Here is a 23,911-nt window from a genome sequence, read left to right on the forward strand (position 1 = left end):
TAAAGATAAAAGATTTAAGATTAAAATTTTGAACCCTAAAGGACCAAATAGGGACTTGAACTAATTTAAAGGTAACACTTCAAAAATCAAAATTTATGAAATTAAAATAGTCAACTTGAAATAGATTTAGATCTATATTGGGAGAATATTAGTTGAGAGATCCGGTTCTTCCTGTTCCGGCTTAACCGAATCGGATCATTTTCGTTTTTCTTGAAAAGAACCGGCTCATCCAATCCGTTAGCAGCATTTAGCAAATAGCACTGCCACAACGTACGGATGACGACCCGAAAGCAGGGGCGTCTTCCTCTACCCCTCTCCACTCCGAATCTCCCCATCCTTCTCTTTCGCGCACGCACCCAGAGAGAGAGAGATTAACGGCAAGAAACAGGGCGCAGCAAGGAAGCAGAGCCCAATCCAATGGATGCCGGAGCGGTCGGGGGTGTGGGCGTTGAGGGTCTCTCAACTTCCCCGGCGCAGTTCGTTTCCCGGTGGGCCAACCTTGTTTCGCAGCGCTACCAACACTTGCTCGATAAGATCACTCCTCACGTTCTTCGCCGCTGGATCGCGTTCGCCGCCGTCACCTTCCTCTACACCGTCCGCGTTTACTTCGTTCAAGGCTTCTACATCGTCTCCTACGGTCTTGGCATCTACATCCTTAACCTCCTCATCGCTTTCCTCTCACCCCAGGTCGACCCCGAGATCCAAGACCTCTCCGACGGCCCCACCCTCCCCACCCGAGGATCAGATGAGTTTCGCCCCTTCGTTCGCCGCCTTCCGGAGTTTAAGTTCTGGTGCGTCGTTTTCTCTTTCATCCCCTTTCCTTGCTTTCGCTTTGTTTGGCCTTTTTCTCTTTTTGGTTCCACTGTGTCTAGGGTTCTTTTAATTATCGATCAATTTTGATCTATTATCTTCGCACAAGGGTTTCAACAAAGCATTTTGACGCACGAACCTGGGGTTTTCTCCCATTGTGCCTCCGCCATGATCAACTTGATTCTGTTTATTTAAATGGAAAAAAAAAAATTCCCGGGGAAAATTTTATTGAAAAAATAGTGAATTTCAGGTCTGAAATATCTATTGTCGGAAGCTCTGGAAGATATATGCACGATATTGGAGCGTTATTATTATTCTTACCATGAACTTGGAAATGCCCTTGTTTTGATTGTTGTTAATAATAACATTAGCCCATTCCTAATGTTATGAAATAGTAAATTGAGCTGCCTTCATCCATTGTGAAACCCACGGAGAATTGGGTCATTGAGAATAATGATGTTTTTTTTTTCCCTTAACGCACGTTGCACTTTGACAATATCAAATTAATATGTGGAATTTCTTCATTTTTTTTTCCGTATACCTGATTCATTATTAGGCACATACAAATGGAGCATAACACCTGTTATAGGGACTAGCATGGACTTTTCTATTTACATCCTTACATTAGTTCTAGCCTACTGGTATACAAAGTACAAACTGATGGTAATTTTTGCTTCATTTTTATAGAACAAGTAGAAATAGTTCAAGACGCAGGTCTTAATCTTCTTTAATTTTTTGTACATGTCAAGGAAGAATGAGTTGGGACTGTAGCTCAGCCTGTCCTGCACGGAGGTCAATGGGCAGAGACATGCACGTGTGTTGGGTTTGTGGTGCATCTTAGTCCATCTGCATGAAACTTTTTTCTTCAAACCTAATCCCAATTAAAGTCCACACTTTTTTCCCTTTTCTAAAGCTTAAAAAATAATTTAAATTAATTGAAGTTTTTTAACCCTTGAAGCTATTTATAATCTTACCCGAACCCATCAAAGTTTGGGCGGCACACTCATCTTTGAAGCAATCATATGCACATATCATGCTCATTCTACATCTTTTGTGGTGTGCAATAGAAAATTAGGTTTAGTTCCCTTTGGCTGAGGACTGTATGCTTTTACCCACTGTTGCAAGTTAACAAGGTTCTGTCTTATGTTTGTCTTCTTAGGATATAATCAAAATGTTAAAAGAAAAATCGTGTACCTGTTGCTCTAGTGAAGGAACTGTTCATGCTACATCAAAAAGTTCTCTACTTCTCTTTCACTTAGAAACAGCTAAAGGTTGGGTCTGAATTGTTGGTGTTTATCCTTCAACTTGTTATTGATGCTTGGAAATGTGTGCTAAGATTAAAATTAATAAGAATGATATGTTAAAATTGACTTTTCAGATTTTTTCTCTTCCTTGTCTAGGTGAGCTTTAAATCATGGGGGCAGCTGGACTGTTGGAAATTTTCTAGGCTAGTCACTTTGTGATATTCATTTTAATGTCCCTTTATAATTAACAAAAAAAAAAAGGAAAACCATTACATGACTGACTTGTCCCTGTGATGTATTTCATGACTGACTCTCTCTCTCTCTCTCTCTCAAAAATTAAGTTAAAACAGGAAAACAACATAAGCCAGGAAGCTGCATAGACATCCTGTTCTGGGAAAGGGTTTCTGGTTATTTGGCTATAAAAGAATGGTCATAAGATTTTATAAATTTATACTGAATCTTCTAAATACCAGTGATTTGCGCTGTTCAAGGTTGTATTGCATTTTTGTAGGCCATGGATTAGTAAATTCATTGGCCTGCTGCCTTTCTTATTTAGCATGGAATCTATGTTACTGTGGGGCCTAGAGCACATTTCACAGTCGGTTGTTGTAATACTTGCTAGTATATGGTTGATGAAACACTTTTAACCTCATACATACGACATTTATTATTGTAGTGTAGGAGCATAATTGTTTCTCTATTGCTAAATTTTATGGGCTGCATAACTCATTGCTTGAGTTTCTTTTCAAATTATGTACGTATGCCAATTATTGCATTGCATATTAGTAGCAATTTAACTACTCAAATTTCTAATATAGTTTTTCATTCAAAATATAATGGCTAAACTGCCGTCTCTATTCACAGAGCATTAGTGAAGATTTCTCTCCTATCATTTGGACGAGGGAGCATTTTGAATGAGATAATGCAATTACACATTGGTTTTCTGATACTAGTACAGCATTGTTTTTTTCTGTAAGATACGTAGTGTATCAGTTTGGATTAATTTTTTTCTTTCTTTAGAATAACATGTTTCAGAGGGCTTATACTAAAATTTGCTTGTTTGATCATTAAGGCTACCACAGTTTTACATGTTGGGATCTTTTGAACTATTTAAATTGAATGATGCTTTCTTCTTTTGAAGGTACTCTATTACAAAAGCCTTCTGTATTGCGTTTGTGATGACATTCTTCAGTGTATTTGACGTGCCTGTGTTTTGGCCAATACTCCTTTTCTACTGGATGGTACTATTTACTCTCACTATGAGGCGGCAGATATCTCACATGATAAAATATAAATATGTTCCATTTTCTTTTGGGAAACAGGTATCTTCAAAACCATCTTACTTTCAGATGTCTGATTGGCTTGTTTCATGTACTCTTATTCTGTTAACTGTTTGTAATATATCTTGTGTTTTTGAGTATTAAGTCTCTCATTTTATTTATGTTTTTTAGCGGTATGATAAAAGGAAGCCAGCTTCAACTGACAACCTGAATGCTCCAAGGGATTGAGATTTCAGGTTGTTTGAATCATTTATGATTATTTGTCGCACATGCAAACTTAGGCTAATGATTTTTCCCCCTTTGCGGTTTCCAACTAAGGCTAATGATTTCTTTCTTTCTTTGGCTTGCAGTTTCCTGCATGATAGCGGGTGCATTCTGAGGATGCAGTGGTAGTGATAATTGGCTCAAGGATTGACACCCGAACCTGGGATGATTGTTCCTTTTGTTCAGATTTTAATTCGGGCAAGCTTCTGAATCTCTAGTGGAAAAGTTGGCTTGGAGGAGACAAAAGAGTGTCTACTGATCTCCCCGTTTCATTATATTAGAAGTCCTTTTGTATAGGAGCTTAGGGAGAACATGCTGCATTCCTTGTGAGTAAAATATAGATCCTCGATTTGTACTTACAGGAGCATTTGCAGAAGGAAATGCCAGTCAATCTGGGCAATAGATTTAAACTAAATGTAGTTTTTGACTTGTAGTTTTTAATTTTTAATTTTTAATATCAATTGTGATTTCCCCACTCTCTCAGTTGAGCTATTGGGAGCATTCTTAGCTATAAAATAAGCATTGAAAGAAGTGTGTGCGGGCCCCTGCACGTGTTTTTTTTTTCTTTTTGGTTTGTTTTTCGAAGTTTAATTATTAAACGAACCTTTCTCCTCCTTGATTTCTTTATTGGATTTCAAGTGGATGGAAATGCCTTATTATTATGGTGCAATATAATTTAAAAGTAATACCAAGCAATGGCTTTGTCCAAGGCAATCCCCTTTTTATCTGAGAGGATTCAGTGGTTTAGCTGCTGTTTCCCTGAGGATGACTCTGGCTTCACGAGTGTCAGATGCGGATTTGGCTTGAAATAGTATGTGTTGGTTATAAACTCATATACCACCAGACAAATGTCATGTTGAATACTTGAACCATTGCACAAAGCTTTGAAGTGTCAACCATCAATCCGTTATAATAAAACCCTTTCAAATAATCCAATTAGCAAACTTCAGTATAGACCCACCCGGATACATTAGGAAAGTATGTTGTGTAGAAATCAGTACTCCAGTCTTGGGAATCATGAGAACTCTATGTTAACTAGTGAAGGCAACTAAGAAGGAGCTTACAGGGGCTCTAAGTATTCGGCCTGTTGTAACCATGAACTCCATAAAATGTCTGCGCCAGTGTAAGCAACAATAGTGCAACAGCAGCGAAAAAGGAGATGATTGCCCAGGGATTGCTGAAATAGTTGTGCTTCAAACTGGTGTGCCAAGCATTCCATCTGTGGTTGTGGTAACAGTTCACCTGCTCCGACAACCCCGAAAGGCAACTTTCGTTAATGTCAAAAACCACCTCAAGTGCCTCAACGCGCTGTCTCTCATGGTGCTCACACTCTGCTTTGATACAAATTGTCATGTACCCCCCTCCCGAGCCCGAATAAAACCCGATTAAGTGTCGCGTGGCACTCATTGAGAACTCTCTACCAACCGAGTTAACTGATAATCACATGTTCAAGCCTGCAAATTCGAGCACTAGATAAGTCTTGATAACCACTCATAACCAGGAAAACATCAATGCAAACAACAATAGATCACATATGAAAATATTCATTAAACAATCAGGTACATCACTGTTCAAGACAACAAAACACAATAATGAAAAAGACTTCTTGTTTTATTCAATTCAAGAGAACAACCATACAAGCATTGGTACAAGTAACTAGATATTCATTAAAAATCCCTGAAAAATGCATGTAAAGCAATCTCTCCTCCCCCATTTATCCCATTACATTGTCACCTCCTAATACTATGCTTTTATGTTGGTTATAAACTTATACACCACAAAATATCCCAAATGCCATATTGAATCATTGCACCAAGCTTTGAAGTATCATCATCAATCAGTTGTAAACCCTTGCAAATAATTCAATTAGCAAACTTCAGTATAGACCCAACCTGATACATTAGGAAAGTATGCTGTATGGAAGTCAGTACGTAACTCCAGTCTCTATGAATTATGAGAACTCTATGTTAAGTAGTTAAGGCAACTAAAAAAGGAGCTTGCAGGGGCTCTAAGAATTCGGCCTATAGTAACCATAAACTCCATAAAATGTCTGCGCCAGTGTAAGCAACAATAGCACAACAGCAGCAAAAAAGGAGATGATTGCCCAGGGATTGCTGAAATAGTTGTGTTTCAAACTGGCGCGCCAAGCATTCCATCTGTGATTGTAGTAACGGTTCACTTGTCCCGACAGCCCCGAAAGGTAACTGTCGTTAATGTCAAAAACCACCTCTTCGCAGAGGCGGTTGAAGAGGTTGGCGACTTCGGCGTCGTTGCCCAGCCAATGCTCAATTATCCCACAGTAATGGAGGTATCCCACATCATCGGACGAGTTTATCAAGTTGTCCATGAAGATGACATAGGAAGTAATGTCGTTGCTGCAGTCAAGATGACACTGCTCAAATGCGATGAGATTGAGGAAAAGCGACCTGGTACCGTCATGGATCAGTAGCCGAGGTATCCTGAGAATCCCAGTCTTGAATTTTATATCCCAGAAACGATCCGTCTTTCTCTTCTTGAACTTGATCCCAGCCTCCCTCAGCTCGGTGACGCAGTGAATCAATTGTTGTCTACGTCTATCTGCTACGCGATTGTCATTGGACCAGCGCTTGATCCAAATCTTGGGCACCGGTTGAGGCCCTGTTCGCAGGAGGCTGCGCCGGAAGACTTCCAGGCAATGTAGGCCTCCCTGGGCGGATAATGGATCGAAGGTTGTTGCGTACTCGAGAGAGGACTTCAACTTGTTCCTGTCGCTTTTCGATAGGGGCTCGTCGGTTGGCATTAACGGGTCGAGGAATTGGAGTGCCAGTCTTGCTACTAGGCCTTTCTTGTCGAGGTCCCCGAGCTGAAGGCCTAGAAGTCGATCGAGCACAAAGAGGGGAAGCTGGTTCTCGAGCATTATCATGTCGCGCTGAATCGAATGCATCGAACCACGCACTGCGAAAATGGGATCGTTTCGGGAGTACCCAAGTTGCTTGAACCCTTCAGCAGCGCCCCGGAAGAGTTCAAGTATGAAGCAGCCATCAAGCACCAACATTTCAACAAACTCATTGCTGCTGAGACTGATTTGGCCTTCATAGCAGGCTCTGGCCTTTTCTTCAAGTTCTTTTATGGAATCAATATACAGCTTGATGTCCTGATTGGTGCGCTTGAGAACCCGGTGAAGGGAACGCCATTTGTGGCGGTCCATGCTCCGAAGACGCCTCCTTCCGTGGTGGTAAGGCCCCAGTGAGACAATCTGCGGCACGTAGGCCTTGTCATCGCCTTCTCGCAGACTCTGGGGGATTCGGTAGATGCTGAGCTTCGCCCACGAACCAGCAGCATCGTCTTGGCGGGCTTGTTCGAGTTTTTCTCTGATGGAGATCACCCATTCGGAGTCAGGTGAATTGCCTTCCCTTTCGAAATTGTCATCCTCGCCTTTGATTGCGACCTGCAGTGCATCTGGCGGCTGCTGCTGCAGCTGCTGCTGCCGAGGTTCTCCCGCCTCGGTTGAGTTAAGCAATTGGGGAGAAGGGGGAGTTGCTTGTGCATTGGGAAGTCCAGCTTCTACAGTTTCTTTGAGTTTGAGGGTGATGAGGTACCAACTCAAGAGCTCCTTGTTGAACACAGCAACCATTTTGGGCAGAGGCCTGTTGTGGGTTTGGATTGGATTGGTTTGGCTTCAAAAAATCCTCGAAGAAACAAAAGCGCAACTGAAAGTGCTTAAGGCAAATAAAGAAGCAGCTGTTGCACAGCATATGGGGGAAGGGGTAGAGGTTATTTTTCTTTTTTCTGAAGTGGATTGTAATTGGTTCGAACTCTCAAAATTGTAATCACGGTTTATCTCCGTTATAAGTAAGGGGTTTTCTAATAAAGTTTAAGAGGTGCCGTCCTCTTTTATTGAAAAAAAGAATAAAAATAAAAAATGGTTCCACCAATTGTGCAACCCACATGGACCCTTTTGATTAAGAATAGCAAACAATCCATATATCACTTTTTAGGTGCATTGTTTAATCTTCACCCTTTTTTCTTTAATTGGTGGGTCTTAGGGTGGGGAATCCCCTTCAACTTTATGGTGCATTCTCTGATGCAATTGAAAGTGGCCTAATAGGATAAGAAGCATCACATTCACAAGGACAGGGCGCGGATGAAAACAGAGAGTGATTTGCACTTCTCAAAAAAAGAAAAATAAAAAGATGTGGACAATCAATTAAGATGTGTTGAAATATTTTCTAAAATATATGAGTGAGTTTTCAAAGTCTTTTTTTGATGAATTTTCTAAAACTGTTAAGTTTGGAGGAGAAAAATAAAAATCTTTATTGATGCTCTACAATTACAAGAGATACAAGAGTATATATACACATAAGATAATTGGAAAATGGAAACTGTATATTTTTCTATATGGAAAGGGTATATTTCTCTAATACTCCCCCTCAAGTTGAAGCATGGAGATCCATAATGCCCAACTTGCGTGATAGATTTTGGAAATGGTCACGACTCAAAGTTTTGGTGAAGATATCGGCAAGCTGACTGTGGGTAGGGATATGCTTAGTGAAAAAGAGGCCAACCCGTAACTTCTCACGAATAATGTGACAATCAATTTTTATATGTTTTGTACATTCGTGGAAAACTGGATTCTGAGCAATGTGAAGAGCCGTTTGGTTGTCACAATATAAGAGCATAGGTTGGGAATGCGGTACGCCAAGATCAGTTAAAAGAGTTTTGAGCCTATAAGTTCACATGTAGTGGAAGCAAGTGCACGGTACTCAACTTCGGCGGAGGAGCGAGACACGGTAGTTTGTTTCTTAGTGTGCTAGGAAATCGGACTAGTGCCCAACTGAATGAAAAAACCAGTGGTGGAACGATGAGTGAGGGAACAACTAGCCCAATCCGAATCAGAATAGGCAGAGACTTGAAGAGTCTTGGCAGTAGGAAAAAATAAGCCTTGTCTTGGAGAAGTCTTAATATAACGAAGAACACGTACAACAACATCATAATGTGACCGTCTAGGTTGGTGCATAAATTGACTGAGAATGTTGATCGGAAACATAATGTCAGGACGAGTGATGGTGAGATATATCAAACAGCCAACGAGTCGCTGAAACGAGTTTGGATCGGAGAGAAGATCACTATTATTATTATTGAGCTTGAGATTTTGTTCCATGGGAAAGTGGGCAGGATGAGCACCAAGATGACCACTATCAGTGAGGATGTTAAGGGCATATTTGCGTTGATTAAGAAATATGCCAGTGAGAGAGCGAGCAACTTCGAGGCCAAGGAAATATTTCAATTTGCCAAGATCCTTTAGTTTGAATTTATGAGCAAGCATGACTTTGAAAGTGCTAATATCGGAGAGATCATTACCTACCATGAGAATGTCATCAACATAAACAAGTATGAGAGTAAAAGATTGATCCCGAGAACGGGTGAAAAGAGAATGGTTGGCCTGAGATTGAGTGAAACCCGTACCAATTGCGAGAGGCTTGCTTAAGACCATAAAGGGATTTCTGAAGACGACAAACATGAGTCTCCCCCTATTTGCAATAACCCAGTGGAGGGAGCATATAAACCTCCTCATCGAGGTCACCATGGAGAAAAGTGTTGTTAACGTCCAATTGAAGGAGATGCCAATTCCGAGTTGTAGCCACTGCAATAACACACCTAACAGTAACAAGTTTAGCAATAGGAGCAAAAGTGTCATGATAATCCAAACCTTCTACCTGAGTGTAGCCCTTGGCCACCAAGCGAGCTTTGTGTCACTCTATGGATCCATTGGCTTAAAGTTTTGTTTTGAACACCCATTTACAGCCAATTGGTTTTTTTTCCAGGTGGAAGATGTTGAAGAACCTATATATGATTAGTTTCTAAGGCTTGGATTTCAGAAGCCATGGCATCACGCTAATGTGGGTGCAACATAGCCTGAGAGTATGAGGTGGGTTCGGGATGTTAACATGATAGAGAGAAAAGCTAACTGTTGATTAGAAAAATGATGATAAGATAAAAAGGAGGAGAGACAATGAACCGTACCTGAGGAACATCTTGAAACCTGTGAAGCCGTGGAGGACTTTGGTAAAGTAGGACAGATATAATCATCCAAGTAAGAGGGATGTGTGACAGCTCATTTGGGCTGAGAGGAGGAGGGTGGAGGGGGTGGTGGAGGGGGCGGGGGTGAGGGTATCGAGGAGGATACCAAGGTAGAAGGGGAGAGAGGTAGGGGGCTAGGGGTAGTTGTGTAGGAGGGTTGTATATTAGGAATAGGAAGGGGAAGGACGGGAGAAGATGTAGGAGTTGGAGGTATGAGATGATAGGGAAAGATATTTTCTTGAAAAGTGACATCATGGGAGATGAGAATTTTTTTGTTTTCAAGATCGTATACACGATAAGCCTTATGATGAGCAGGATAACCCAAGAAAACACATTGAAGAGCACGAAGAGAGAATTTATCGCGATGTTGGTGAGTGGTTTGGGCATAGCACAAGCACCCAAAAACTTGCAAGTGTGTATACAATGGTGGTTTCTGAAAAAGAAGTTCATAAGGGGACTTATGATTGAGGTTGGGTGAAGGAGTGCAATTAATTAAATGGGTGACTGTTAGAATGCATTCGCCCCAAAAAGAAATTGGAAGATTGGCTTGAAAACGTAAACACTGAGCCACATTAAGAAGATGGCGATGTTTACGCTTGACAACACCATTTTGCTAAGGTGTATCCACACATGTGCGCTCGTGAAAAACGCCTTGATCATGGAAAAAAGTTTGAAGCGGGGTGGATAGAAATTCTCAACCATTATCAGTGCGTACATGCTTAACAGTGCAATTGAAATGATTTTTGACCATGGCGCACAATTTTTTAAGGCAAGTAAAAGTATCAGATTTTATGTGCATAAGATAGACCCATGTAGCTCGTGAGTAGTCATCCACAATTGTTAAAAAATAATGTGCACCAGAGAGTGAAGTTGTAGGATAACCACTCCATATATCACAATAAATTCAATTAAAACAAAATGTTCTCTTATGTGTATTCAAGGAAAAAGGTAAATGAGTGTACTTTGCTCTAACACAAACATCACAAGGCAAATGAGGAGAAGAAATATTTAAGGTTTTCGGAATACATGAAATGGAAGGGTGACCAAGACGTTGATGCCAAAGAGTAGTGTCAGAAACACGTTGAGAGTGTAAAACTAAGGCGGAAGGGGGTTTATAGTGGTAAAGCCCATCACGTACTTCACACGTTCCAATCAACCTCCTCGTTGATAGGTCCTAAAAGACACAAAAAGTGGAAAAAAAAATATAGCAACACAATTGAGATCAGAGGTAAGTTTGCTAATGGATAATAAGTTAAATTTAAATGAAGGCACATAAAGAACATTAGAAAGAGAGAAATTAGGAGAAAATCGCATAGTGCCCGTATGAGTTACAGGAATTATGTCACCATTTGGAAGCTTGATGGGGCATATGGTTGATTGAGAAACTGAATATTATCAAGAGAAGACAAACTAGAAGTCATGTGATCAGAGGCACCTAAATCAATAATCCAGTCAGTGTTAGAAAAAGAAGCAGAATGACAAGAGGCAAGGTTACTGGAAAAATTGGCAGAGTTGGTGTTCAAGGGCGATAAAAGATGCAATTGACGGTATTGTTCATTGGCAAGACCAGAGATAGCAATCTCAGAAGAGGTTGAAGAACCTGTGACAGTATTGGCAGCCATTGAAGAACTAAGTCGCCGAATTGAGTCAAATCTGATCTTGGCAGGGACCAAAAAATTAAACCTTCAATTTGATAATCTCGTCGTAAGAACTTGTAATTGAGAGATGAGAGAGAGCTAGAGGCCGGAGATCTGCTGCACGAACGGCTACTTCGCCAGACTGAGAAAGGCAATTGAGACGAGACTTTGCCGGATAGAGATAATGCTGGAGACTTGAATTGTAATGACCTGCTTATCTTAATATAAAGTGAAATATAATAAATAAAATGGTCAAATCGAACCTGTGGGTATCGGAGACACTTGTTAAACACAGCGGAAACCTAAGCAGCAGTAAATTTAAATCACATTTTTGTAACCATAAAATCCAAACACCAGAGTTAACTACATTACCAAATACCTGTGTTTATATACAATCTCCCAAAAAATACCAAAATAAACCTAGGATCTTATAACAAAAATCTTCTTATCCTAGATCAGAACTTACCCTTCTAGTAAGGAAGCTTAACTCACTCAGTGGCGGCCCTGACCAGCAGGTCCCTCCGGCTTTCCTGAAAAATCATTTAATATGCGGGGTGAGACACCTCTCAGTAAGGGTAGATAAATTAAAATCAGCTGTATGGTAACATGAATATTTAATGTTGTAATATATATACCATAAACATAAACTATAATATGATTAAATAAACATATAATTTCATACTTTCAAGTAATCATACAAATCATGTGTTATATGATATAATCTATAGTACTGAAAACTGCCCAAGATGTATAAGTAGCTGATGTCATGTATTACCCCCCATGATGGGTTGTGCAGCCCGAAGGCGGGACCCGACAATGGCTGGCCGACCATTGCCTAGTCAAAAATGTCTATAAGTACGATGGACCTGCCACACCCTGATCCGCACTGCCAGGTGGATGTCTACACTCTACATTGAAAGCCACATCGACTATCCATCTCCCACCCCCTCGTGGGGTGGTTAGCACCAATCTGATCACAGATATCTGATCTATAAGTTACGGTACCGTGCTCCTAAAACTGTATTAAACTAACATTCGGGTTCTGATAACATATATACGTAATCATACATTGTTTATCGTAAATCAAATAATAACATTTTCTGAATTCTACTTTAACATAATAATTACGGCCTCGCGCCAAATAACATGAGTAAATACGGCCTCACGCCAAACATTAATTACGGCCTTGCGCCGAACATATCATATATTCCCAAATCATAATTTACTGTGTTTATCATGTTATTCCTGAAAATATCTATCAACATGCTTTATATTGTAAATCTAACTTAACATGGTATAATATATACACAAAATAACATTCATGCCACACGAATTAAATGAAACCATAAATTATGTTCTGAAAACACATTTCCTGTACAAATTTAGTATTTTACCAAACTTACCTTTTCTCAATTATGCTCATATATAATCACATGATTTCTGAAAATTATTCTACTATTAAATAATAATAATTTTCAATGAAAAATAACTGTTTTAATTTATATCCTTACTTGACAACTGAAAAGCCCCTCTATAATACTGGTCTTACACTCGTAGGAAACCCTAAGCAGTACCCTGAAAATGATAATTCTCAAAACTAAACTTCAGTATTTATTCGAGTACATCATTTCCTTCAATTGTGGAAAGATCAGATTTCGAATAAAAAGCCTTACCTCAACTCAGGGATAAATTCCAACTTACTTCCACCAACGATCCACTCCGGAAGATTTGGAGAGAACTTCCCCAAAAGTGTCGTGATGGCCTCAGATTGTTGATCTGGCAAACGATGAAGCCAAAATTGAAGAGAGAGGAGAGAGAAACCGTAGGGAGAGAGAGAGAGAGAGTGATTTTTTTCTAAATATCTGCATTAAAAATCCTAGTTTTACTATTTATAGGGCTAAATTCATCGACGAACCTGCACCTTCTTCGATGAATTTCAAATTTCCCCAAAATCCTCTCTCGGTATCTTCTCGTCGATAAAACTTGTCTTCGTCGACGAGAACCTGATGAATTCCCTCGATTAATACTCCCAAAGTGCAATGTCGTCGATGAAGTCTACTACCTCCTTCTATTACTATTTCCATTTTCTTCCTTTTTATTATTTAAATACCATTATTATTCGGCTCATCACATGAATGATACGGGATTGTCAGAGAAGACAACCAGAGAGCTGGTTGCAGAGGACGAAGGTGACTCCAGAACTGAGAGACGACTGCACGTTAGAACAGAAGTGAAGAAGCCGAGAGAAAGCTAGAAAAAGAAAATAAAAATGATGAGGGAACTGCTCACAGGACAGCCGGAGAAGAAGAGTGACCACCGGATACCATGGGAAGAGTCATATTTCCATGCACGATGCAATTACCGAGAGAGAGATTTGGCCACTTGCATGCCAATGGATTGAATTGAACCAAGTTGAGCCAAAAAATGGAAGCAAATCTGTGAGGGAACGTCGAACCAAGATGAAGAAAAACCGAACCAAATCTTCTTTAGAAACCAATGGCAGAGAGAATGCCGAACGACGACAGCGTTTGCAGGGAGAAAGAGTTTCGAACGATGATGGAAACTGCAGGGAGAAGGAGTGCCAAACGACTACGAAGACTATGACGGTGATGGCGACGGCGGAGTGTGGTCTCTGATGTCGGAACCTGCAAGAACTTGTTGGATGTGTGCAGAGGCAGCAAAGCTTCGGCAAGGGTGCGCAACAACAGGACAGCGAGGGTGACGGTAAAGAGATGGCAACGGCAAGAAAGACCAACAATAGTGGGGGCGACACGATAAGAGCCCATGGGGGGAAATGAGGTGAGGAGAAGTCTAGCCCACGGAGGAGCTAAGAAGCTCAAAACCTGGCTCTGATACCATGTTAAGTTTGGAGGAGAAAAATAAAAATCTTTATTGATGCTCTACAATTACAAGAGATACAAGGGTATATATATATATATATATACATAAGATAATTGGAAAATGGAAACTGTATATATTTTTATATGGAAAGGGTATATTTCTCTAATAAAAACATTTAAAATTATGCGAGTTTGTCCCACATTGGAAAAAGTGAAAAATAAAAAGTCATTAATAAATGACAAGGTAGAATAATTTCTTAAAATTAGTTAAGAGATGCAACCTTTCGAAACAGATGTAACCTTTCGAAAAAGGCATGATTTTGTCTATATAAAGACATAACTAACTCCATGAAAAACATAAGAAAATTCATCATTCTCTACTTCTCTCTCTCTCTCTCTCTCTCTCTCTCTCTCTCTCTCTCAAATCCCTCCACAAATTATATCTTTTTCAAATTTAGATTCTATTTTCTGCAGAGATAGAATTCTAGAAAGTTTGTTTAGATTACTCTAACGGTGTTTGTGATCAGTTTTCATTTGTGTATAACGCAAACTAATATCAGATCATATTTTGGGTTTCATTATATCTTGGAAACGTATTTGCTAACCCAATACACACCAATCTGGTGGGGGCAAATAACGTTTTAAGGAAAATGACTTTGTAACATGCCTTGAAGCATTTTCAGTATTGTAGCATTTTCCTCATCTAATTCCTACAATCTTAAAACGTTATTTTGCTATGGTTGGTTCTTCAACCTTAAAGGAATTTGCTTCCGACTTTTTCAAACTTAAATGATTCGATGGAAGCAATTTTAGGCGCTGGTAGAAAAAGATGCACTTCCTTCTTGCGGGTCTTAAAGTAGTATATGTTTTGACCACCCCTAAACCTGGTGCGAATGAGAATGGAACCTTGGCTGAGGGACATGCAAGGCTTAAATGGGAGCAAGATGATTATATTTGCAAAGGCCACATTTGCAATTCAATGTCAGACAATCTGCTTAATCTCTATCAGAATATGGCTACTGCAAAGGAGTTGTGGGATGCACTTGAAGCTAAGTATCTCACAAATGATGCGACTAGTAAGAAATTTTTGACTGGTAAAATTTTCAATTATAATATGATTGACAATAGGTTTGTAGTAGAACAGTTTCATGAAATTATGCACATCCTTAGCCAATTTAATCAGCATAGTATGAAAATGGATGAATGCATATCTGTTTCATCTATTATTGATAAGTTACCTCCATCATGGAAAGATGTTAGAAAATCTTTGAAGCACAGGAAGGATGATGTCTCTTGAACAATTGGGCCAACATTTCCAAATTGAGGAAGTGTTTAGGCAGAACCAAAAAGGTGCAGAAGAGCATACTTCCAAGGTGCATATGATGGAAGAAGGAGTAAACAACCCCAACATCCCAAGAAAGGAAATCAGAAAAGGAAGTACAATTATGTCAAGAATCAAAATAGGAAAAAGAAAGGTTCATACTTCCAATGTGGAAAACCAGGACACTACAAAAGTGAACGTCATCTTCTCAAGAAAAAGCAAGATGAAACCAACAATAACAAGTTTGTGGCATTGATTTCTGAAATCGATGCTGTTGAAGATGACTGTGCATGGTGGATTGACACAGGAGCAACAAGACATGATTGTAAAAACAAAAGTTCATTCTCAAAGTATGAACTGGTGGAAGATGGCAATATTCTCTATATGGGAAATTCGTCCACTACTGTAGTCAAAGGCAATGGAGATGTCACTTTAGAAAAAAGTTTGACTCTCACTAATGTATACCGTGTACCTGAAATTAGGAAGAATGTAGTTTCTGGAAGCCTACTTAATAAGTTTGGCTTTAAGTTAGTGTTTGAATCTGACAAATTTGTACTCTCCAAGGGTGGAGTCTTTGTGGGAAAAGGCCATACGTATGAGGGTATGTTTAAACTGAATATCAATAAAGTGAATTTTTTTTGTTTATTTGGTTGATTCACTTTGTCTATGACATAATCGTTTAGGGTATATTAATACTAAAAAATTGCATGATATGTCTAATATGAAATTAATCGTAGATATGTGAATGACATGGATGATAAGTGCAATGTATGTATTAAAACCCAAATAACCAAAAAACCTTTTCCTAACAAAACTGCTAACTTCTTCTTTACTTCAATTAGTGCATAGTGATGTATGTGATTTACCTGGTACACCTACTATAGGAGGCAAAAAATATTTTGTAACATTTATAGATGATTTTTCTAGATTCTATCATGTTTATCTTATGCATACTAAAGATGAGTAATTGACAAATTTAAGATTTATAAGGTACAAGTAGAAAACCAATGTGACACTAAGATAAAGTGTCTTAGATCGGATAGAGGATGTGAATATCACTTTCTAGCCTATTTTGAATCAGTAGGTGTGATACACGAAATTTCTGCAGCATAATGGAGTGGCATGAAGGAAAAACCAAACATTGATTGAAATGGTCAATGCCATGATTTCAAATTCAGGACTAAGTAGTGGTTATTGGGGTGAAGCCTTGCTAACTGCATGTCATATATTAAACATAGTTCCTTTTAAGAGGACTAAAACTTCTCCATATGAGTTATGGAAGAAAAGAAAGCCTAATTTAAAATATCTTAAGATTTGGTGCTGTAAAGCAATTGTAAGGCTTCCTGAACCTAAGAGAAGGAAATTAGGTGAGCGAGGAATAAAATGAGTATTCCTTGGCTATGATGAACATAGCAAAGCTTATAGATTCTTGGTAATTGAACCAAATGATTCTATAGGAGTTAATTTAGTGATAGAATCTTGAGATGCAGAGTTTTATGAAAATAAGTTCACTTCCATACAAAAGTTTAGTGATCAAAATAAATTAGTGGAGACTTTGAAACCACTTTGTACTAGTGGTGAACCTTCTGAACCTAGTGAACCTAGGAGGAGTAAGAGGAGGAGAACACCAAATTCTTTTGGACTAGACTTCATAATCTACCTAGTAGAAGGTACTAGTGAATCACACTCTAGATAAATTATAATTTCACCAAGTGTGGAATCAGATCCTTTTACTTATGAAGAGGCAATGAAGTCCCAAGATTCTACATTTTGGAAAGAAGCTATAAATGATGAAATGGATTCTATAATGGGTAATAAAACCTAGAAATTGGCTGATTTACCTCCTGGTTCAAAACCAATAGGTTGTAAATGGATCTTCAAAAAGAAAATGAAGGTAGATGGAACAATTGACAAATTCAAAGCAAGGTTAGTAGCTAAAGGCTTTACACAAAAGGAAGGCATAGACTACTTTGATACTCTTATGCTTCAGTTGCTAGAATTGCAACTATAAGAGTCTTGCTTGCCTTATTGGTTAAGTCTCTTTATGGACTTAAACAAGCCCCAAAACAATGGCATGCAAAATTTGACCAAGTTATTCTTTCTAATGGCTTTAGAATACATGAATATGATAAATGTTTATATAGTAAGTTCAATAGAAATAAAGGTGTAATTATTTGCTTATATGTTGATGATATGTTAATTTTTGGTATTGATATTAAAAGTATTGAAAATGCTAAGAAATTGTTATCATCTAATTTTGATATGAAAGATATGGGCAATGCATATGTGATTCTAGGTATTAGGATAATTAGAAACAATGATAAATTGATTCTCACTCAATCACACTATATTGAAAAGATACTAAAAAAGTTTAATCATTCTGACTGCAAACCTGTTAGCATTTGCGGTAGGTAAATTTAGTAGATATAGTAGTAATTGGCATGCTCTATATAAAGTATTAAAGTATTTGAAAAATACTATGGATTATGACATACATTATGAAGGATATCCTAATGTTTTAGAAGGATTCATAGATGCCAGTTGGATAATTGATTGTAATGATTAGACATCAACCAGTGGGTGGATATTCACCCTTGGTGAAGGAGCTATCTCCTGGGGGCCAAAGAAGCAAAACCTTATAACATATTCCACTATGGCATCAGAATTTGTGCATTTAGCTTCTTGTAGCAAAGAGGCAGAATGAAATAGGAATTTTTTATTAGAAATTCCAATTTGGCCAAAGTCTATGCCACCTATATCTTTGCATTGTGATAGTGAGGCAACTTTGTCATGAGCATATAGTAATATATATAATGGTAAATCCAGACATATTGGCCTAAGACATAGCTATGTGAGGCAGTTAATTATTGATGGGGTAATTACCACTTATTTTGTGAGATCAAGCCAAAATTTGACCGACTCATTAACAAAAGGACTTGCAAGAGACATGGTTTGGAAAACATCAATGGAGATGGGACTTAAATTCATAACCCATAGTCACCAATGATGGAAACTCAACTCAACACTTGAAAATTTCAAACTCTTGAGTTCAATGAGCAAAGTACATCATATGTAGTGACTGAAAGCACTAAAATGTATATATGTATCACATAATCCATCCCAAGGAAAATAGTGCTTTATACCTGTAATGTGAAAAGGTGAAGGTTGAGCTTAAGCTCTTAATAGGTTTATAATAGGTTCTGTGAGGTACTTTAATTATAGGGGTACCTTTGATAAACCTACCTATATGAGTGTCGGAAGTGGTGCCGCTTCCTATGAGAAATGGATTTATCTCTAGAGTACTCATCAAATTGGGATATAGATGCAAGGTCAATCCACGCATCGACTTTTGGTAACACCCAAAGATTTGATAATTTGTGTGTGATACGTATCTAGTTTATCAAAAGATGACTGCTAGTTCAAAGTTCGTCTACTATGTAATCCTGATTAACTTTGATATGTATTCACTAAGTGAAGGTTCAAGTCTTAAAGACACCTTCATTTATGCATAAATTATCTTTTATCTGAATAAATTATTTTTCTTCGATATCTTGAAAATGGTGGGGGAATGTTGAAATATTTTCTAAAATATATGATTTTATGGGTGGATTTTCAAGTCTTCCTTTGATGAATTTTCTAAAACATTTAAAGTTATGTGAGTTTGTCCCACAGTGGAAAAAGTGGAAAAGGAAAGGTCATTAATAAATGTCAAGGTGGAATAATCACTTAAAATTAGTTAAGAGATGCAACCTTTCGGAACGAATGCAACTTTCAAAACGAATGCAACCTTTCGGAACGGATGCAACTTTTTGGAACAGATGCAATCATTTGGAATAGATGCGACCTTTCGGAAAAGACATGATTTTATCTATATAATGATAGAGCTAACTCCACGAAAAACACAAGAAAATTTATCATTCTATACCTCTCTCTCTCTCTCTCTCTCTCTCTCTCTCTCTCTCTCTCTCTCTCTCTCTCAAATCCCTCCACAAATTATATCTTTTTCAAACTTGGATTCCATTTTCTGCAGAGATAGAATTCCAAAAAGTTTGTTTAGATTACTCTAAGGGTGTTTGTGATCAGTTTTCGTTTATATATAATGCAAACTGATATCAGATCATATTTTGGGTTTCTTTATATCCTGGAAATGTATTTGTTGACACAATACATACCAATCTGGTGGAAGCAAATAACGTTTTAAGGAAAACGATATTATAACGTGCCTTGAAATATTTTTAGTATTGCAGCATTTTCCTTATCTAATTCCTACAAGATGCAGATCTTCTTAGTGAAAGCACTAAAAATTTAATAAACAGATAATATTGCAACATCACTTGCACTTCTCAAGGAAAAAAGAAATGTAGACAACCAATTAAGATGCAGATCTTCTTAGTGAAAGCACTAAACATTTAATAAACAGATAATATTGCAAGATCTCTGCATTAACTATGGTGCTTGATTCAAGTTTTATTATGTTTCTTCTAAAATACAAGCCATCATGAGCCTCATCTCAAGCCAAATACAAGAAAGATCTTGACAGTAATGATCTGTGTAATTAATCCCCGGTTGACTCCACCTTCACTATTAATTATTGGAATATATTCGGGCACGTGAAAGTATTAAAAGAGGTGAGAAGAAGGGCCGCACAGCCAGGCTGGTGCATTCATGCTGGTGGGGAATATGAATATATATACTCCCCACTTCCCCCACATTTCCCATCGGCGCATCAGGGCGGACCAGACTTTGACGCGTTTGGAAGCATTGTGATGCAGCTCTTTATTCAACTTTTCATTTCATTAATATCCCACGCCCACCCCCCCTCTCATTCCTTAAACCTAACTTTCTAAATGGTAAATTAAAAAGCAATCTTACTAAGAAAAAAGGGGAAGTAAAATCAAATAAAATGAGATGGAAATGTATTTTTAAATTATTATTGAGCTGTAACTTATATTCAGATTGATTTATCTACTCAATATTTATTGAGTCTTCTCGTCCTGACATGAAATTTACCTGTTTACTTAAACTAGGTTTAGCAGAGTGCATTAAGAGGGCTAGAATAGACTTTGCATCCTGGTATGGTGCAATACGTTTGAGTTAGAGCACAATGTAACTATATTGTCATTTAAGTACATTTTGGGGTTTTCATGTGAGGCCTATTATACATATTTGTAGTCAATGGTCAAAAACCTAAGGCAGTCTTTATTTGATGAGATAGTAAAAATTGGACAAGAACTTTATGGTTGTAGGCATAATGCTAAACCATGTAAAGTCGTTGTGTTCTTTTTCTTTTGTGATTTCTCTTTTCATTTTGCTTTGTTTGTGTGTGCATAATTTTAGGAAGTAGTTTTGCAACTATTATATTTGTTTCTTATACCAAATATTATAAAAATGAAAAAAAAATCTTTACAATTAAAATATTGAAAAATAAATGTTAATTATGTGTAAAATCAAAATTTTGTTCATTGATTCGATATATTTTTTATTTTCTTCTCACTTTCTTGTTGAAATATTTTCTAAAATATACGTATGGGTGGGTTTTCAAAATCTTCCTTTGATGAATTTTCTAAAGCATTTAAAGTTAAGTGATGCAATCTTTTGGAACGGATGCAACCTTTTGAAATAGATACAACCATTTGGAAAAGACATGATTTTGTCTATATAAAGACAGAGCTAACTCCACGAAAAACATAAGAAAATTCATCATTCTTTACTTCTCTTTCTCTCAAATTCTTCCACAAATTATATCTTTTTAAAATCTAGATTCTATTTTCTGCAGAGATAGAATTCTAGAAAATTTGTTCAGATTACTCTAAGGGTATTTGTGATCAGTTTTCATTTTTGTATAATGCAAACTGATATTAGATCATATTGTGGGCTTCATTGTATCCTGAAAACGTAATTATTGACCTAATGCACACCAATCTTGTAACAACCTCCTTATAAAAGTAAATTCTCTACTATTTTAAATTAAAACAATTTCTTACACAGCGGAAAACAAATAACATGAAACACAACCTTATATATATATACAATACCAGAGTGTCTAAATATTCAGCAAATATTACATATTTCACTGTACTCTCAAGAACTACTCTTATTGATACTAGGGCTAACAAAATTGTACCCCAAAAACATTCACCCTAAAAAAGGATAGACTAACAGCTCCTCTATTTGCAAGCCTGCTCCGCTCGCCCGACTGGCTCACTTGAAAAAAAATAATTCAACATTGGAATGAGCCAAGGTTTAGTAAAACGAAACATGCTATCACTAGTGTGTGGCTATTGAGATGTAAATGTGTAAAAAATTAATCCGAGTTAAGAGTAGTACAAACTATATAATTTAACATGTCAAATTGTGTGAAATTACTTTTCATAATAATACTACTATTTCAGAAAATATGATGATACCATAATATCTGAGAATATTTCCTTGGATGGCTGTATGTCATGATTTAACCTCTCATGACCAGGGTTGTGCGGCCTGAAGGCTGGATCTATCCTGGCGGGCCTACCAGGGTAAACCACTCTACTCCTCGGTTAGATCGGCCCTCCTCAACCCATATCTGATGGGGAGCCTGTCCATAACTAGGCACGATCGACCTTATACCACTTACTATCTGAGTTAAGTGGTTCCGCTCTAAACTGAATATCTGTATATCTGTAACTACGGTACCGTGTTCTACTGTCTGATCCATCAGAGTCTGATATTATATAATACGTTTCTATATACAACTAACTGTTTTACTATGATTTTGTAATAACTGTATAAATCATGATATTGTAATAATCTGTAATTATATCAATTGTATTTTTCTGAGATAAACTGTAAATCTACCTGTTATGGTGCTGTAAAACTGTAAAATCATAGTATTCTGAAAGATACTATAAACACATTTCACTGTCTATATATTCTGTAAAACATAATCCTGAAAATACTGTAGAAACATGTTTCTATACTGTATTCATACTCTCATGCCACACAATAATTCAAAATATTTTGACATCAATAATAAATTGCACAAATTTCTGCTCTGAATAATAATCTGGTAAAAACATAAATTTCATACTGAAATTATACTAGGTTTTCCTAGCATAGCATGTTTCCCTTACCAAACTGTCGAAAAGCGCCTATCGTATACTGATCTTACACTCGCAGGGCTTCCCATTCCACGCCCTGAAAACCATATTCAGCATAACAGAATATCAATATTTCTTAACCTACATCATTTCCTACAACTGCCATAATGTCAAAAGTTGAATAAAAGGCCTTACACTGATTCTGGGGAGAAATTCGACTTAATCCTGACGATCCGCCCCAGCAAACTTGAAGAGAACTCTACCAAGAGCGTCGTGGTGGCCTCAGATGGTCAATTCGGCGATTGACGAGGCCAAAATCGAAGAAAGTTGGAAGGAGAACCGTAGGAGAGAGAAAGAGGGAAACATGGCGCTGAATTTATGCGTTTAACTGAGGTTTTGCGCTATTTATACTGCAGGATTCGTCGACGAGCCATGTCACCTCGTCGATGAGTCCTGTAGAAAGTTCATCAATGAACCTACCCCCTCATCGACGATGTAAGAACCCGAAAAAATATAAATGGATTCCTGCAGATTTCGTCGACGAAGCCAGATTTTGTCGACAAAGGCAGTAGACTTTTCGTCGACGAAATTCAGAGGTTCGTTGATGAGAAAAAAATCGAGAGGTCTGGAAAAGTTTAAATATCAGACTTTGTTAACGAGGCTACTGACATCCGCGATGAAATCCTTGACTTTTCGTCGACGAAGGTACTTTTCGTCAATGAAAACCGGGCGGGTCAAAGGCTTAAAGAAGGGGATATTTGTTTCTTCTTCACTAAGTCACTCACTCTCTCTCTCTCTAAAAAAAACTCTCTCTCTCTCTCTCTCTCTAGATTTCCTTACCGGTCGTTGGTAGAATCAGAAATCCGGGGTTACCACGAGGATCGTGGAAGGATTCTCTACAACTTTTATGGATCGGAATCTCGGTTCGAGCATTTTCGGGTTTTGGGCCAAAATCGAGGTAAGACTTGATTTTCATTTCTGATTCGGTATATGTGTAGTAGTATGGATTATAAGCATGTTTAGTATTGTGGTTTGTAGATTTCGGAGTCTCGGTTCGTAGTTTTAAGGGCCGTAAAGTTCGTGGTTTGGTTTCGAGTTGAGGTAAGGGGATTCTGTTTATATCAGTTTGTTTTCGAAATCAAGATCGGTAAGCCTGTAAGCTACGATCGTATGTATGTTTTGACTACTTATTTGGGAAAATCTATTGGGTAAAAACACAGGATTTTCGGGTTATAGTTTTTGGGAAAATTGGGGATTTCAGGTATCATCTCTTATTTGATTGGAAAACCGTTTATGTTGTTTAAACTGTATTATTGAGGTGACCGTAATCCATATTTGCATAAACTATATATTTGAAATTGTAAACGATATGATTTGCC

The 23,911-nt window shown here is 37.8% G+C and overlaps 2 protein-coding genes across 2 annotated transcripts; one reads left to right on the forward strand and one right to left on the reverse strand.

Moving 5' to 3' along the window:
• The first annotated feature begins 235 nt into the window (after positions 1-235).
• On the forward strand, positions 236-4,129 carry LOC131144823 (protein RER1A-like). Its single transcript, XM_058093713.1, has 4 exons — positions 236-791; positions 3,196-3,376; positions 3,506-3,570; positions 3,685-4,129. The coding sequence occupies exons 1-3, from the start codon at positions 418-420 to the stop codon at positions 3,560-3,562; spliced, it is 612 nt and encodes a 203-aa protein (XP_057949696.1). The 5' UTR covers positions 236-417; the 3' UTR covers positions 3,563-3,570; positions 3,685-4,129.
• Positions 4,130-5,606: 1,477 nt separating this feature from the next.
• LOC131144814 (UPF0481 protein At3g47200-like) lies at positions 5,607-7,211 on the reverse strand. The gene has a single exon (XM_058093701.1). The coding sequence runs from the start codon at positions 7,209-7,211 to the stop codon at positions 5,607-5,609; it is 1,605 nt and encodes a 534-aa protein (XP_057949684.1).
• Between the last annotated feature and the right edge of the window lie 16,700 nt (positions 7,212-23,911).

Source organism: Malania oleifera, chromosome 1 (genome assembly GCF_029873635.1).
Source record: "Malania oleifera isolate guangnan ecotype guangnan chromosome 1, ASM2987363v1, whole genome shotgun sequence".
NCBI lineage: Eukaryota > Viridiplantae > Streptophyta > Magnoliopsida > Santalales > Ximeniaceae > Malania > Malania oleifera.

Coding starts and splice junctions, on each gene's coding strand:
- LOC131144823 (XM_058093713.1), top strand. CDS start 418: ATGGATGCCGGAGCGGTCGGGGGTGTGGGCGTTGAGGGTCTCTCAACT. Junction 792..3,195: donor CTTCCGGAGTTTAAGTTCTG/GTGCGTCGTTTT, acceptor CTTCTTTTGAAG/GTACTCTATTACAAAAGCCT. Junction 3,377..3,505: donor CATTTTCTTTTGGGAAACAG/GTATCTTCAAAA, acceptor TATGTTTTTTAG/CGGTATGATAAAAGGAAGCC.
- LOC131144814 (XM_058093701.1), bottom strand. CDS start 7,211: ATGGTTGCTGTGTTCAACAAGGAGCTCTTGAGTTGGTACCTCATCACC.